The sequence below is a fragment of the Papio anubis genome, chromosome 9 (assembly GCF_008728515.1).
Source record: "Papio anubis isolate 15944 chromosome 9, Panubis1.0, whole genome shotgun sequence".
Classification (NCBI taxonomy): domain Eukaryota; kingdom Metazoa; phylum Chordata; class Mammalia; order Primates; family Cercopithecidae; genus Papio; species Papio anubis.
The window spans coordinates 105,899,584-105,915,068 of NC_044984.1; the positions used below are offsets into that span (position 1 = coordinate 105,899,584).

General features: G+C 48.4%; 1 protein-coding gene across 20 annotated transcripts in view; it reads right to left on the reverse strand.

Annotated features, from left to right (window-relative positions):
• ATXN2 (ataxin 2) overlaps positions 1-10,369 on the reverse strand; it is a 155,529-nt gene extending 145,160 nt beyond the window's left edge. For 19 of the 20 annotated variants that reach the window (XM_021922948.2, XM_021922950.2, XM_021922947.2 and 16 more), the window contains exon 1: positions 9,503-10,215. In XM_021922948.2, coding sequence (XP_021778640.2) covers positions 9,503-10,215 — 713 coding nt within the window. Of the gene's footprint in view, positions 1-9,502 lie in introns of all 20 variants that reach the window. The other variant, XM_031650759.1, reaches the window with a different exon arrangement.
• Between the last annotated feature and the right edge of the window lie 5,116 nt (positions 10,370-15,485).

Consider the following 15,485-nt stretch of genomic DNA (forward strand, 5'->3'; position numbering starts at 1 on the left):
CGAGGATTTAACATTTAAGTAGACTTCACACCACATAAGTACAGAACTACATACATTAAAAACAAAGATAAGAAAATAGACCTCCTATTTTAGCAAACCAAAATCAAGGTTACAAAAAGATATCCTGAAGGTCAAGGACTGTCCATGACTGTATTCTTAAAACAAGACTGTTAGGGGGCCGGGCACAGTGGCTCACGCCTGTAATCCCAGCACTGGGCAGATCACAAGGTCAGGAGATCGAGACCATCCTGCCCAATATGGTGAAACCCCGTCTCTACTAAAAATACAAAAATTAGCTGGGCATCGTGGCGTGCGCCTATAGTCCCAGCTACATGGGAGGCTAAGGCAGGAGAATCACTTGAACCTGGGAGGCGGAGGTTGCAGTGAGCTGAGATGGCACCACTGTACTCCAGCCTGGTGACAGTGAGACTCCGTCTGGAAAAAAAAAAAAAGAAAAAAAAAAGAAAGAAAAAAAAAAAAGCCTGTTAGGAATCAGACGGCACAACACGAGCTGTGTGAGCATTAGCACCTGAGCCCCACCTGTCAGATCAGGTGCAGTGTTAGGCTCTCACAGGAGCACAAACTCTACTGGGAACTGCGCATGGCGAAGGATGTAGGTTGTGTGCTCTTAATGAGAATGAACCTAACAAATGCGTAATGATCTGAGGTGGAACAGTTTCTTTTTTTGTTGTTTTTTTTTTTGAGACGGGGTCTCACTTTGTCCCCCAGGCTGGAGTGCAGTAGCTCCATCTCGGCTCACTGCAAGCTCCACCTCCCGAGTTTCATGCCATTTTCTGGCCTCAGCCTCCCCAGTAGCTGGGACTACTGGCGCCCTCCAACACGCTCAGCTAACTTTTTTGTATTTTTAGTAGAGACAGGGTTTCACCGTGTTAACCAGGATGGTCTCGAACTCCTGACCTCGTGATCCGCCCGCCTCAGCCTCCCAAAGTGCTGGGATTACAGGCGTGAGCCACCGCGCCTGGCAGGTAGAACAGTTTCATCTCAAAATCATCCCCTGCCCCTGTGGAAAAACCATCTTCCACAAAACTGGTCCCTAGTGTCAAAAAGGTTGGGGACCATTGCCTTAAAATACACAGCAGGATCTTGTGTATATATTACGTCTCCATTTATTTCAAGGGAGGGGCCCTGGAACTTAAAATTTAAAAATAAAAATAAAGAGGGGGGCACTGTGCAGTGGCTCACACCTGTAATCTCAGCACTTTGGGAAACTGAGGCAGGAGGACTGCTTGAGTCCAGGAGTTTGAGACCAATCTGGGCAACATGGCAGGACCCTGTCTCTACAAAAAATTTAAATGTTAGCCAGCTGGTGTGTACCTGTAGTCCCAGCCACGCAGGAGGCTAAGGCAGGAGAAATGCTTGAGCCCCGAAGATTGAGGCTGCACTCCAGCCTGGGTGACAAAGCGAGACCTTGACTCTAAAAGAAAAATAATAAATGGAGAGGTGTAATAAAATCCTACAAATGTTGCTTTGGGCAAGTTCCCTAATCTCTCAAAGCTTAGGGTTTTTGCCTTCCATTTTTAAGATTTAGGAATTTTTGTTGTTGATGTTACTGTTAAGAAACAGAGTAGGCCGTGCACAATGGCTCACGGCTGTAACCCCAGCACTTTGGGAGGCCAAGGCGGTGGACCACCCAAGGTCAGGAGTTCGAGACAAGCCTGACCAACATGGTGAAACTCCATCTCTACTAAAAATGCAAAAATTAGCTGTGCGGTGTGGCAGGCGCCTGTAATCTCAGCTACTCAGAAGGCTGAGGCAGGAGAATCACTTGAACCCGGGAAACAAAGGTTGCAATGAGCTGAGATTGCGCCATTGCACTCCAAACTGGGAAAGAGCAAAACTCTGTCTCAAAAAAAAAAAAAAAAAAAAAAAAAAAAACAACACCTTAGCTCACGAGGCTGGGTGGGGAGGCTCACGCCTGTAATCCCAGCACTTTGGGAATCACCTGAGGCCAGGAGTTCAAGACCAGCCTGGCCAACATGAGTGAAACCCCGTAACTACTAAAAATGCAAAAATTAGCCGGGCATGGTGTTGGGTGCCTGTAATCCCAGCTATTCGGGAGGGCTAAGGCAGGAGAATTGCTTCAACCCCAGAGGCGGAGGCGGAGGTTGCAGTGAGCCAAGGTCACACCACTGCACTCCAGCCAGGCGACAGAGACTCTGTCTCAAACAAAAAAACCCTTAGATGGGTCGAGTGTGGTGGCTCACGCCTGTAATCTTAGCACTTTGGGAGGCCGAGGCGGGAAGATCATGAGGTCAGGAGATCGAGACCATCCTGGCTAACATGGTGAAACCCCATCTCTACTAAAAATACAAAAAATTAGCCAGGCGTGGTGGTGGGCGCCCGTAGTCGCAGCTACTCAGGAGGCTGAGGCAGGAGAATGGCGTGAAACTGGGAGGCGGAGGTTGCAGTGAGCCAAGATGGCACCACTGTACTCCAGCCTGGGCGACAGAGCGAGACTCCGTCTAGAAAAAAAAGAAAAAAAAAAACCCTTAGATGGTAACAGTCACGTCATAGATGACCCAGATAATCTTAGAAAAAAAAACAAAAAAAATAAAACCCAAGTACTTTCATTTAAAAAGATACAGTAGCAGCCAGGCATGGTGGCTCACCCCTGTAATCCCAGCACTTTGGGAGGCTGAGGTGGGTGGATCACCTGAGGTCAGGAGTTTGAGACCATCCTGGCCAACATGGTGAAACCCAATCTCTACTAAAAATACAAAAATTAGCCAGGCGTGGTGGCGTGCACATGTAGTCCTAGCTACTTAGGAGGCTGAGGCAGGAGAATCGCTTGAACCCAGGAGACAGAGGTTGCGGTAAGCAGAGATCGTGCCACTGCACTCCAGCCTGGGTGACAGAGCAAGACTCCACCTCAAAAAAAAAAAAAAAAAAGACAGTAGCAGGTGTGCCTCTTAACAAACTGTTTACATCTCCATTGAAGTTGTCACAATTACTTGAAATACCTAAAAAAAAAAAGTAGGGTTTTGTTCATGCTTAACTTTTACACAACATCAAAATACTATCACTATCTAGTCAAAATAGAAAATTGTAATTCTCGAGGACAATCTTCTAAAATGTTAAAATTCCTTTCAAAGCAAAAAACTGTACTTTGCTAAGGTGACAGTTTTAACACAGCTGTAGCTATTTAGGACAAAAAAAAATGAGATCCTCCTTTGTTTTTTTCTTGTTTGTTTTGAGACAGAGTCTCACTCTGTTGCCCAGGCTGGAGTGCAATGGCATGATTTCGGCTCACTGCAACCTCCACCTCCTGGGTTCAAGCAATTCTCCGACCTCAGCCTCCCAAGAAGCTGGGATTACAGGCACCCACCACCATGCCTGGCTAATTTTTTTATTTTTAGTAGAGATGGGGTTTCACCATGTTGGCCAGGCTAGTCTCGAACTCCTGACTCCAGGTGATCCACCTGCCTCTGTCTCATAAAGTGCTGGGATTACAGGTGTGAGCCACCGCACCTGGCCTTGAGATCCTCCTTTAAGTCAAAACATACGGCTACTATATAGCTACAATATGAGTTAATATCCCTTATGTAAAATTATATACCATCGCTAATTAGAGTAACACTGAAAATACAAGTTTACATTTAACCAAAAACAGGAACACCATGACTGATCCCATAAATGTTTTCACTGTTTCAGAATGTGAAATCTTTAAGCAACTACAGACTTACTTCTTTCTCTTAAAAAAAAAGAAAAAGAAAACAAATGCAAGTTTTGGCAACTTAAAAAGTTTATTTTTTCCACATACTTGAAACAAAAACTAAACTAATTAGGTAAAATATATAAGCCCAAAAGAAAAACAAAACATGCCTCTTTGGTTAGTAATAGCCATCTACAATTTACCTCTAATGACCCTCAATGTCAATTAACTTTTTTGGTCTAACTTCAGAGGTGGTTAGTATCAATATGCACATAAAAGAATAACAAAGGATGATGCCATTTAAACCTTATAAATTACTAATGAGGCCACAAGACTAATTAATCTAGATAAAAAGCAAATGGCTAAATACCTGACCTTCAAATCTTTGCTCAAATGTTAGCTCCTCAATGAAGCTCCCCCAATCCATTTAAAATTGTAACTCATTCCCCTTCCCACACTCCCTATACCTTTAATCTGCTTTCTTCTAATCCCATAGCTCTTATACACTATTATACACAGGCTGGTAACTTAATGTCTCATTGTCTACCTAGTCACATTAGAATGTAAACTCCAAAAGGACAATATACTTGCTTTGTTCACTGATTAATCCCAAAAATCCCGTGTACATAGATGCTTCACTAGAGCTATGTTCAATGTAGGTATTTTAGGTCCTTCTACAAGATATTTAACTGCAAAAGATGAACGGTCTCATTGAAATTTAAATGGAAGCATGATGAACAACTACATTAAACCACAGCACACTTTTTTTTTTTTTTTTTGAGACAGAACTCACTCTGTCTCCCAGGCTGGAGTGCAGCGGTGCGATCTCAGCTGACTGCAACCTCCTCTGCCTCCTGGGCTCAAGTGATTCTCCTGCCTCAGCCTCCGAGTAACTGGGATTACAGGCGCCTGGCTAAACAGCACAATTTTTAAGTTGCAATGCTTCAAGAGAAAGAAGCAGTAAAAATACTAACCCGAAAATCACTAAAAGAAAAATATTTTATTCACACTGAATCCTGTATCCCAAGCAATTCTAATGTCGTATTATTTAGGTTTAGGAATAGAGTAACAGAATTGTAAATCCCTATTTTTATTTTTAATGGGGAAGGGAATGTAGAAGAAGGAGAAGATGAGTTAACCAGTGAAAATTCCCAACAGTGCCATGAAATTACATGAAAGTTACCAAAAATAACTTGGTCATAGGCTAGCAGCTAATAAAAAACACTTTCAGATGAAAAAGAGAGGTTAACAACAACAACAAAGCTTTAGAACAGTTCCTCAGGAATTTCATTCCTGCACTTAACTCAGTACTATAACAATAGATAAACCAAGAATCCTCATTAATAACAGTGGTTACAGGTTTCAAAACATCTTCACATATATTACCTTATTAAATCCTCAGAGGAACCAAATTAAACTCAAACATAAATAATCCAGTAACAAAAGCACTTAATAATGTATGCACTTGACAGTAAAAATGCAATTTTTCCTTTGAAAATTCCCCACAATATTTGAGAAACTACAAAGAAACCATTCTATGGACGAGCAACCTTCTTGGCACTGGAAGTAATACAAGTCTTCTAAAGAATAATAGAGCACCGTGGACGGGCGCAGTGGCTCACACCTGTAATCCCAGCACTTTGGGAGGCCGAGGCGGGAGGATCATGACGTCAGGAGATCGAGACCATCCTGGCCAACATGGTGAAACCCCGTCTCTACTAAAAAATGCAAAAAATTAGCTGGGCATGGTGGCAGGCTCCTGTAGTCCCAGTTACTTGGGAGGCTGAGGCAGGAGAATGGCGTGAACCCAGGAGGAGGTTGCAGTGAGCCAAGATCCAAGATCACGCCACTGCACTCTAGGCTTGGTGACAGAGCAAGACTCTGTCTCTTAAAAAAAAAAAAAAAAAAAGAAGAAGAATAGAGCACCGCTAGCAAAAGCCATCAAAATCCTGAAGCCCTTTGACCTAGTAAAACCACTCTTGGGAACTTTCTCTAAGGAAATAATTACACTGAAGCAAAAAGCTATTTAAAAATGTTCACTGCACCACTATCTATAACAAAAAAGTGGAAACCCAATTCCCAACAACAGAATGGTTAAGTAAAAACCTTACAGCCAGGCGCGGTGGCTCACACCTGTAATCCCAGCACTTTGAGAGGCAAGGGCAGGTGGATCACCTGAGGTTGGGAGTTTGAGGCCAACATGGCGAAACCCTGTCTCTACTAAAAATACAAAAATTAGTCAAGCATGGTGGCATGTTCCTGTAGACTCAGCTACTCAGGAAGCTGAGGTGGGAGAATCGCTTGAACCTAGGAGTCAGAAGCTGCAGTGAGCTGAGATCATACCGCTGCACTCCAGACTGGGCAACAGACTCCGTCTCAAAAAAAAAAAAAAAATAATTTACATTTACAATACAATGTTCAGGAGAAAAAAGCTAACTACAAAATAACATACACAATCACCTCTACTACGTAAAAACGAAAAGGTAAAAAACAAAAATAAGAATTAGACGGATGGTTGGGGGCAGTGGCTCATGTCTGCCTGTAATCCTGGCACTTTGGGAGGCCAAGGCTGGCAGACCACTTGAGGTCACGAGGAGTTGAGACCAGCCTGGCCAACAAGGTGAAACCCCGTCTCTACTAAAAATACAAAAATTGGCCAGGGGCAGTAGCTGACACCTGTAATCCCAGCACTCTGGGAGGCCAAGGCAGGTGGATGACTTGAGATCAGGAGTTCGAGACCAGCCTGGCCAACATGGCAAAATCCTGTCCTCACTAAAAATACAAAAAAATTAGCCAGGTGTGGTGGCACGAACCTGTAATCCCAGCTACTCGGGAAGCTGAGGCCGGAGAATCACTTGAATGAACCCAGGAAGCAGAGACTGCAGTGAGCTGAGATCAGGCCACTGCACTCCAGTCTGGGCTGTAACAGAGTGAGATTCTATCTCAAAAAAAAAAAAAAAAAAAGAATTATATTAAAGTAAAATTATGTTCTAATATTGTGCTTACATTATCTTTCCTAAAACAGCCACCTTCAAACATGTGTATAACAAAGATAGAAGAAATCACTTCTTTTTTTTTTTTTTTTTTTTTTTTTTTTTTACGGAGTCTCACTCTGTAGCCCGGGCTGGAGTGCAGTGGCCGGATCTCGGCTCACTGCAAGCTCCGCCTCCCGGGTTTACGCCATTCTCCTGCCTCAGCCTCCCGAGCAGCTGGGACTACAGGCGCCCGCCACCTCACCCCGCTAGTTTTTTGTATTTTTTAGTAGAGATGGGGTTTCACCGTGTTAGCCAGGATGGTCTCAATCTCCTGACCTCGTGATCCGCCCGTCTCGGCCTCCCAAAGTGCTGGGATTACAGGCTTGAGCCACCGCGCCCGGCCAGAATAAATCACTTCTGAAAGTCATGAAAAACTATTCACACACACAAGAAGTCAAATTATGAGATGTTTCTTAAAGCAGATGTCAATTTCCAGACTTTCAAGAATATTTTGCTATCTCGAAACTTGTCAAATCCAATGCTGCATTTTCTTTTTTCACCCTTGCTCTCAGAAACTTATTTTCACTGTTGATACACACAAACATAAGTCAGAAGATTCTAGAAGCTGAAACTTATTTATAAGGAACGGAGGAAAGTGATTCAAATTCAAAGTAATACTACATTAACGATCTGTACAAGAATAAAATTTCACATTATGCAAATCCAACACAGTAAACAAAATTTCACCTATTCATCAAAAAGAATAAGGGCTACCATTTAGGCCTCAAGTAAAGGAACTTAAAGCAAGGAAAAATCTAAATTAACCTTAAACTGTTGTAAAGCCTCAAGGAACAGAAAAAAAGACCTTGTAGTACTAAAATATTCCAAATATCTTTGATCACTCCAACTACTCAGGTGCAAATTCTATTATAGTCTAATTTTTAAGCCTCATAGTCAATGCAACTTAACGACGTTAGTTTTAACGTTTATATATTTGAACATGTTGAATATATCTGCCAAATCTCTTGCTAATACCTAAGAAAGTAAAAACAGAATGCATCCTTTTCTATAAACATTGTATTTTAAATTTTTTTGCTAGATACCAACGAAAAAAGGAAACTGAAGTTACCCTCTACCTGGGGAAATGATCACTTCATCTGAACTAGTTTGGCTAAGCAGTGTTTGGGATGCTTCAGACTCACAGAAGGGGAAGGGTGGGCGGGGCGTGTAAAGTCAAACAACCGACTGTTTCCGCCCCCTTTGAAGGCAGCAGAATTCCTTAAAAACCAGCTGATTCCTCTTGATGGGGAATTTCTGCTGTAAATAAAAATTCTTTGGAAAGGGGTTGCTGAAAATGTGTTTTCAAAAAGAATACTCAGGTGAATGAAAAATCCTCTTATTCCACCTTCCAAAGCCCAAGATGCCTATTTAAGGAGGACGCCGGTCACCGGCCCTGTCAACACGGCGTCCTAGGCCTAAGGAAGGCACAGCAGTGCCTGCAACACGGATGGACTTGAGGCACAGGGGAAATGGACTTGCATGCCCTTGGTAAGCTCTGGCGGCACTCCCGAAGTTAAGGACACCGGCCACAATGGAATGGAGTCTATTGACGTTTGCTTCTCCCTTTGAACACTAAGCATTTTCTTAGTTCGCGAAATACGAACTGACAACCACCCGCCACCCCCAACAGGCGCTCCTGCACAAACACACCCTCGAGTCAAACCCAGCTAGCCGGGACAACACTGAGCCCCCAGTCCCTACCACAACCCCAGCTTAGGAGGAAAAAACACGCCAGTAAACACCCGCATTTCTGCCTTCAGGATCCCCACCACGTCCCCTGCTGCAATCTCTCTCTCCTAGCATTTCCGAAATTGGGGCGGGGGTTGGGATAACTGCGCAGGGTGCCCGCCCCCTGCCACCAGCACTGCCGCCCCGGATCTCCCCGGTCCAGCCTGGGTCCGGCCCTCGCCCACCGCTGTTCAGAGGCGCCTTCTCCACTGTGGCCTCGAACAGCAATGCGGATTGGCCACCACCCGCGCGCCGGAGAGGCCTGGCGGGGGAAGAAGGAAGGCCGGGAGGGAGCCGGGCACTCCCCACCCCTTCCCTTCCCCAGGTGGGGGAGGGCGAAACGCTGCGGGAGGCCACACGGAGCCCCACGATTCCAAGAGAGTTCGGGAGCCCCCGCCGCGCCCTCGGACTCGAACGCGGAGAGGTGCGGGGGCCAAGGCCCACCTGTCTCCACCCGGTCCTCCAATCTTTCCCAGGACTGGGAGGGGGCGGGGAGAGAGCCCAGACAGACCCTGATGATTCCGGAGAAGCCCGGTGCCTACCCCTTTAACAGGCACGAGGGACGCAGACCTAACTTCTCCCCTCCCGAGATGTCTCCCATGGCGGGTGGGGGGGGGGGAGACACATGTTCCAGAAAACGACATCAAAGCCTCTAGACCCCTCCAACGTTCACATCTAAACTGGTAGTGGGGGCGCTGCCCGAGCATCCCCACGCTGCGGTAGGAGGATCGTGCGGAAGGGGGATCCGGGGCTGACCATCGCCGCTACCCGAAAACCCCTCCCAACACGCGCGGGGAGGGGAGGCCGCCCGCTCCCTCCATCTTGACCGCTGGGGGAGGGGGCGGGGATGATGCGGGAGGCTGGACAAGCCTGACAATCCTAGAGGACCCCGGCTGGGCCCCCCGGCAGAGCCTCGGGGCTCAAGCCGAAGCGAGTCCCCCTCGCGCTGCCGGCCCCCGGCCCACCCCGGGCAGCCCGGCGGGTCACGGGGCGGGGACGGCGGCGCGGGCCGCGGGGGAGGGGACGCCGGGACCGGAGCGGAGGGGGCTGACGTGCCGACACCCACCTGCCCAGGCCGGGCCTACCGCCGCCGGAGGTCGCCGCGGCCGCCGAGGAGGGAGTCGTGGCCGAGGACGAGGAGACCGAGGACGACGACGGCGAAGGCGCGGCGGCGGGCGACGCTAGAAGGCCGCTGCCGCCGGGCTTGCGGACATTGGCAGCCGCGGGCGGCTGCTGCTGCTGCTGCTGCTGCTGCTGCTGTTGCTGCTGCTGCTGCTGCTGCTGGGGCTTCAGCGACATGGTGAGGGGCCCATACACCGGCTCGCACGCCGGGCGGGGACAGCCGGGAGCCGGGCGCGCCGAGGAGACGCCGGAGCGCGGCGGGGACGCGCGGGCGCCGAGCGGGGAGGCGCGGGTTGGCGCGGCCGGGGGGGGACCCGGGCTGCCGAGGGGGAGAAGGAGGACGACGAAGGGGCGGGGAGGCCCGCCGAGACCGAGGAGCTGCGGGGAGCCGGGCCGGAACGCGCCACCGCCGTTGCCGTTGCAACCAAAACAGTCTGAGGCGGAGGGAGGCGAGCGCTGCCGGGAGGGAGGGGGGCCAGGGCCGGACGGGGGAGGGGCGGCGGAGGGATACTGTCCAGAGGCCACGCCACCGCCGCCCCGCCCGCTCCGCGGCGCCGGCCGCTGGAGCGAGCGCCACCCGGGCCAGTTGGCTGCGGCGAAGGGGCGAGACTTGGTGCCCGCCGCGGGACTCCGAGGAGCTGCGGCCACTGAGCGCATCGGAGGCCGGGCGCCCCGAGGCGCCGGGGGAGCGCGGAGATGCGGTAGGGACTCTTTACCGGAAGTCGGAGGGGTCGGGCGGAAGCAGAACGTGAGGTGGCCCCGGGGCCGGAGGGACACGTGAGGAGAGGGCGCCGCGCTGGGCGGCTGTCGCGGGGGTCGGCTGAGGGCCGGGCCGCGGGCCCTGCCCGGATCCGCCCTCTTCGAGGCGGGTCTGCCCTTCGGGGAGGGCGTGTCGGTCTTAGCCTCTGGGGCCTGCCTGGTGTGTAGGACGAGGGGGAAGCATTTCTTTCCCCCACTGTATTCCTTCAGCGTCCTCACTTCTGCGGGCACCTGGTTTGCCCCCACCTGATGCAACCCAGAAAACGGACTGCGAGTGCCTTGAGGCGGAGAATGTGTCTTGCTACGTGTAAAGCACCTAGAACCCTGCCAGACTCAGGGGACACAGCATCCCGCCGTTTTCCTGCCGTCCCCCGCCTGGCACATAGTAGGCGCTCCAGTGGCTCTGGGCATCTCCCAGGCAGGCCGCGCTCTCCTGCCCTTGCCGGGGCTGGAGTGGAGCAACCCTCCGGGGCCACCCACATCTGGGTACCTTTTCCCCACTTTTTCCACCCCAGCCGCACACAGTCACCAGAAAACTGTTTTAGGTATCTGACCTTCATTTGAACCTACGTTCCCTCGTTTGAACTTCTTTTTCCTCATTCGTGACATTCTAAAGGAAATATATGGGACTGGGACTGCTAGCACCACGGATAATAGGATCTCCCTCGGTAGAGCCAGAGCCGACCTCACAAGAATGTGTGAACTTTAGACCTTGCACCCTTTAGAAGTTTTAATTTAACTTACCAGCCAGCACAGTAGACCCTTTTAAAAATGTGTTGCAATTAAACTGGAAGCAAGTAGAAAGTAGATAACTTTTTTTTTTTTATAGCAGTGAATCTATTGTTTTTTTAAAGTGAAAGGACTTCAGGAAATAATAGGGGAAGAAACACCAAAATTCCCCTCAATGTCCTAGAACTGCCCAGATAAAGGTAAAGACTTAGATAAACGTGGAGAATGATTGAACCAGCAGTTTTCAGTAGCCCAACTGAAATTAACCTCCTAGATAGTCCGGGCAAAAATGATCATCGTACTCTGCCAATGTAGGAAATCAGTGTTATTTCCCGTCTAAGGTAAAAAGTAGATCAAGGGACCATTGCAAAACCCTTTAAAAAGTAACCGAGCCTAGTCAACATGGTGAAACCCTGTCTCTACTAAAAATACAAAAATTAGCCGGGCATGGTGATGGGCGCCTGTAATCTGAGCTACTCGGGAGGCTGGGGCAGGAGAATTGCTTGAACCTAGGAGGCGGAGGTTGCAGTGAGCTGAGACCACGCCACCCCATTCCACCCTGGGTGACAGAGCGAGACTTCATCTCAAAAAATAAATAAATAGTAACCTAAAGGAAATTGGGGGAAAAAAACAGTTGAGGAAACAAAAAAATAGAAGGGCCTTAATAGAAATACAATCACTTGGCCTGGCGTGGTGGCTCACACCGGTAATCCCAGCTCTTTGAGAGGCCGAGGCAGGTGAATCACCTGAGGTCAGGAGTTCAAGACCAGCCTGGCCAACACGGCGAAACCCCGTCGCTACTAAAAATACCAAAAAAATTACCTGGGCGTGGTGGCGGGCATCTGTTATCCCAGCTACACAGGAGGCTGAGGCAGGAGAATCGCTTGAACCTAGGAGGCGGAGGTTACAGTGACCCAGACGGCACCACTGCACTCCAACCTGGGCGACAAGAGCAAAACTTTATCTCAAAAAGAAAAAAAAAAAAAAGAAATCACTTTTCTCTGATTGGAATCAAGGTCCCATAATACAATCTTTTTTGTTTGTTTGAGAGAGTCTCATTCTGTCGCCCAGGCTGGAGTGCAGTAGCGCGATCTCGGCTCGCTGCAACCTCCGCCTCCCAAGTTCACGCCATTCTCCTGCCAAGTTCACGCCATTCTCCTGCCTCAGCCTCCCAAGTAGCTGGGATTACAGGCGCCCGCCACCGCGCCCAGCTAATTTTTTAAATAGTTTTAGTAGAGACAGGGTTTCGCCGTGTTAGCCAGGATGGTCTCAATCTCCTGACCTCGTGATCTGCCCGCCTTGGCCTCCCAAAGAGCTGGGATTACAGGCGTGAGCCACCGCGCCCGGTCTCCAGAATACAATCTTTTTTTTTTTTTTTTTTTTTGAGACGGAGTCTCGCTCTGTCTCCCGGGCTGGAGTTGCAGTGGCCGGATCTCAGCTCACTGCAAGCTCCGCCTCCCGGGTTCACGCCATTCTCCTGCCTCAGCCTCCCGAGTAGCTGGGACTACAGGCGCCGCCACCTCGCCCGGCTAGTTTTTTGTATTTTTTAGTAGAGACGGGGTTTCACCATGTTCACCAGGATGGTCTCGATCTCCTGACCTCGTGATCCACCCGTCTCAGCCTCCCAAAGTGCTGGGATTACAGGCTTGAGCCACCGCGCCCGGCCCAGAATACAATCTTAAGAACAAGTTTTGGCCAGGCGCTGTGGCTCACTCCGGTCAGCACTTTGGGAGGCAGAGGCAGGTGGATCACCTGAGATCAGGAGTTCGAGACCAGCCTGGCCAATGTGGTGAAACTCCGTCTCTACTAAAAATACAAAAATTAGCCGGATGTGGTGATGCACACCTGTAGTCCCAGCTACTTGGGAGGCTGAGGCAGGAGAATGGCGTGAACCCGGGAGGCGGTGCTTGCAGTGAGTGGAGATAGTGCCACTGCACTACAACCTGGGCAACAGAGCAAGACTCCGTCTCAAAAAAAAAAAAAAGAAAAAAAAGAACAAGTTTCAGGCCAATGGAAGGGAAAATGGAAGTTGAATAAGAAGGCCTAGGCTGAGTACGGTGGCCTATACCTGTAATCCCAGCACTTTGGGAGGCCAAGGCAGGCAGATCCCTTGAACCAAGGAGTAGGAGACCAGCCTGGGCAACATAGTGAGACCCTCCTCCACATAAAAGTTAAAAAAAAAAAAAAAAAAAAAGAAGGCCTGAAGCTGATGTAGCTGAGAAAGCTTGTTTTAACTCACTACAATTGAATAAAAACTTGTTTTATCAAGATATAATTTACATACTATGATATTTATTTTGTGTACAATTTAAGATTCTCAGTAAATTTACACAGTAAATTTGCACAACCATTGCCACTAATTTCAGAACATTTCCATTACCCCAAAAAGATCCTTCTTGCCCGTGGGCAGTTTGGTTCCAATCTTCAGCCCTAGGCAACCACTCATCTATATTTTCTCTCTATGGATTTGTCTGGATTTTTCATATAAGTAGAATCTTATAGCATGCGGCCTTTTGTGTCTGCCTTCTTTCATTTGTCATAATGTTTTTGAGGTTTATCTAAGGTTGTTGCATGTAGCAGTATTTCATTCCTTATTATTGCTACATCATATTCCATGTATGGACATACCACATTTTGTGTCCACTTTCCAATTGGTGATGTTTAGATTGTGTCAACTTTTTGACTATTATGAAAATGCTGCTGGGGCTGAGATTGGTGGCTCACTCCTGTAATCACAACACTTTAGGAGACCGAGATGGGAGGATCACTTGAATGCCCAGGAGTTTGAAACCAGCCTGGGCAACACAGAGAGAGACCTGTCTCTATGAAAAAACTTTAAAAATAAAAAAATTAGCTGATTGGCCGGGCGTGGTGACTCATGCCTATAATCCCAGCACTTTCGGGGGCTGAGGCGGGTGGATCACCTGAGATCAGGAATTCGAGATCAGCCTGGCCAACATGGTGAAACCCCATCTCTATTAAAAATACAAAAAATGAGCCAGGCGTGGTGGCAGGCACCTGTAGTCCCAGCTACTCGGGAGGCTGAGGCAAGAGAATGGCATGAACCCGGAAGGCGGAGCTTGCAGTGGGCCGAGATTGCACCATTGCACTGCAGCCTGGGAGACAGAGCAATACTCTGTCTCAAAAAAAAAGAAAAAAAAAAAAAAGCTGGTCATGGTGGCATGCACCTATAGTCCCAGCTACTAGGGAGGCTGAGGCAGGAGGACCGCTTGAATCCAGGAGATCGAGGTTGCTGTGAGCTATGAATGCACCACTGCACTCCAGTCTGGGCAACAGATCAAGACCCTGTCTCGTTCAGTTAATAGAATTGCTAAAACACAAAGAACAAAAGAAGAAGAAAGAAAAATAATAATGCTGCTATGAACATCTGTGAACATATATCTTCATGTGGATATATGTTTGCGTTTATTTTGGATAGGTTCCTACAAACGAAATTGTTGGGTGATATGGTAAGTTTATTTATTTATTTTTATTTTATTTATTTATTTATGGAAACTACCTTTTCTCTGGACTTCAGGAGGCTTAAGCTTTATATGAAAATATCAGAGTAGTGTGGGCCGGTGGCTCACGCCTGTAATCCCAACACTTTGGGAGACCGAGGTGGGCGGATCACCTGAGGTCAGGAGACTGAGACTACCCTGGCCAACATGGTGAAACCTTGTCTCTACTAAAAATACGAAAATTGGCCAGGCTTGGTGGCTCACGCCTGTAATCCCAGCACTTTGGGAGGCTGAGGCGGGCAGATAATGAGGTCAGGAGATCGAGACCATCCTGGCTAACACGGTGAAACCCTGTCTCTACTAAAAATACAAAAAATTATCCAGGCATAGTGGCAGGCACCTGTAGTCCCAGCTACTCAGGAAGCTGAGGCAGAAGAATGGCGTGAATCCGGGAAGCGGAGCTTGTGGTGAGCTGAGATGGCGCCACTGCACTCCAGCCTGGGCAACAGAGCGAGACTCTGTCTCAAAATAAAAAAATATATAGAAATTAGCTGGGCATGGTGGCACACGCCTGTAGTCCTAGCTACTCAGAAGGCTGAGGCAGGAGAATCGCTTGAACCTGGCAGGCGAGTTTGCAGTAAGCCAATATCATGCCACTGCACTCCAGCCTGGCAACAGAGTGACACTCCATCTCAAAAAATATATATATACACACACATATATATCTATACATACATATATATACACACATATAGATCAGAGTAATGCACCTTAAAAGAAGTGGTGTGTCAGGCAGCCTCTATGGTGGCCCCAAATGATTCTTGCCTCCTAGTGTTCAGACACTGTGAAATCCTCCCCACCTGAATTTTAAAACAAAACTTTTTTTTTTTTTCCTGGAGACAGGGTCTTACTCTGCCACCCAGGCTGGAGTGCAGTTCCACAGTCTGGCTCACTGCAGCCTCTGCCTCCCAGGCGGTC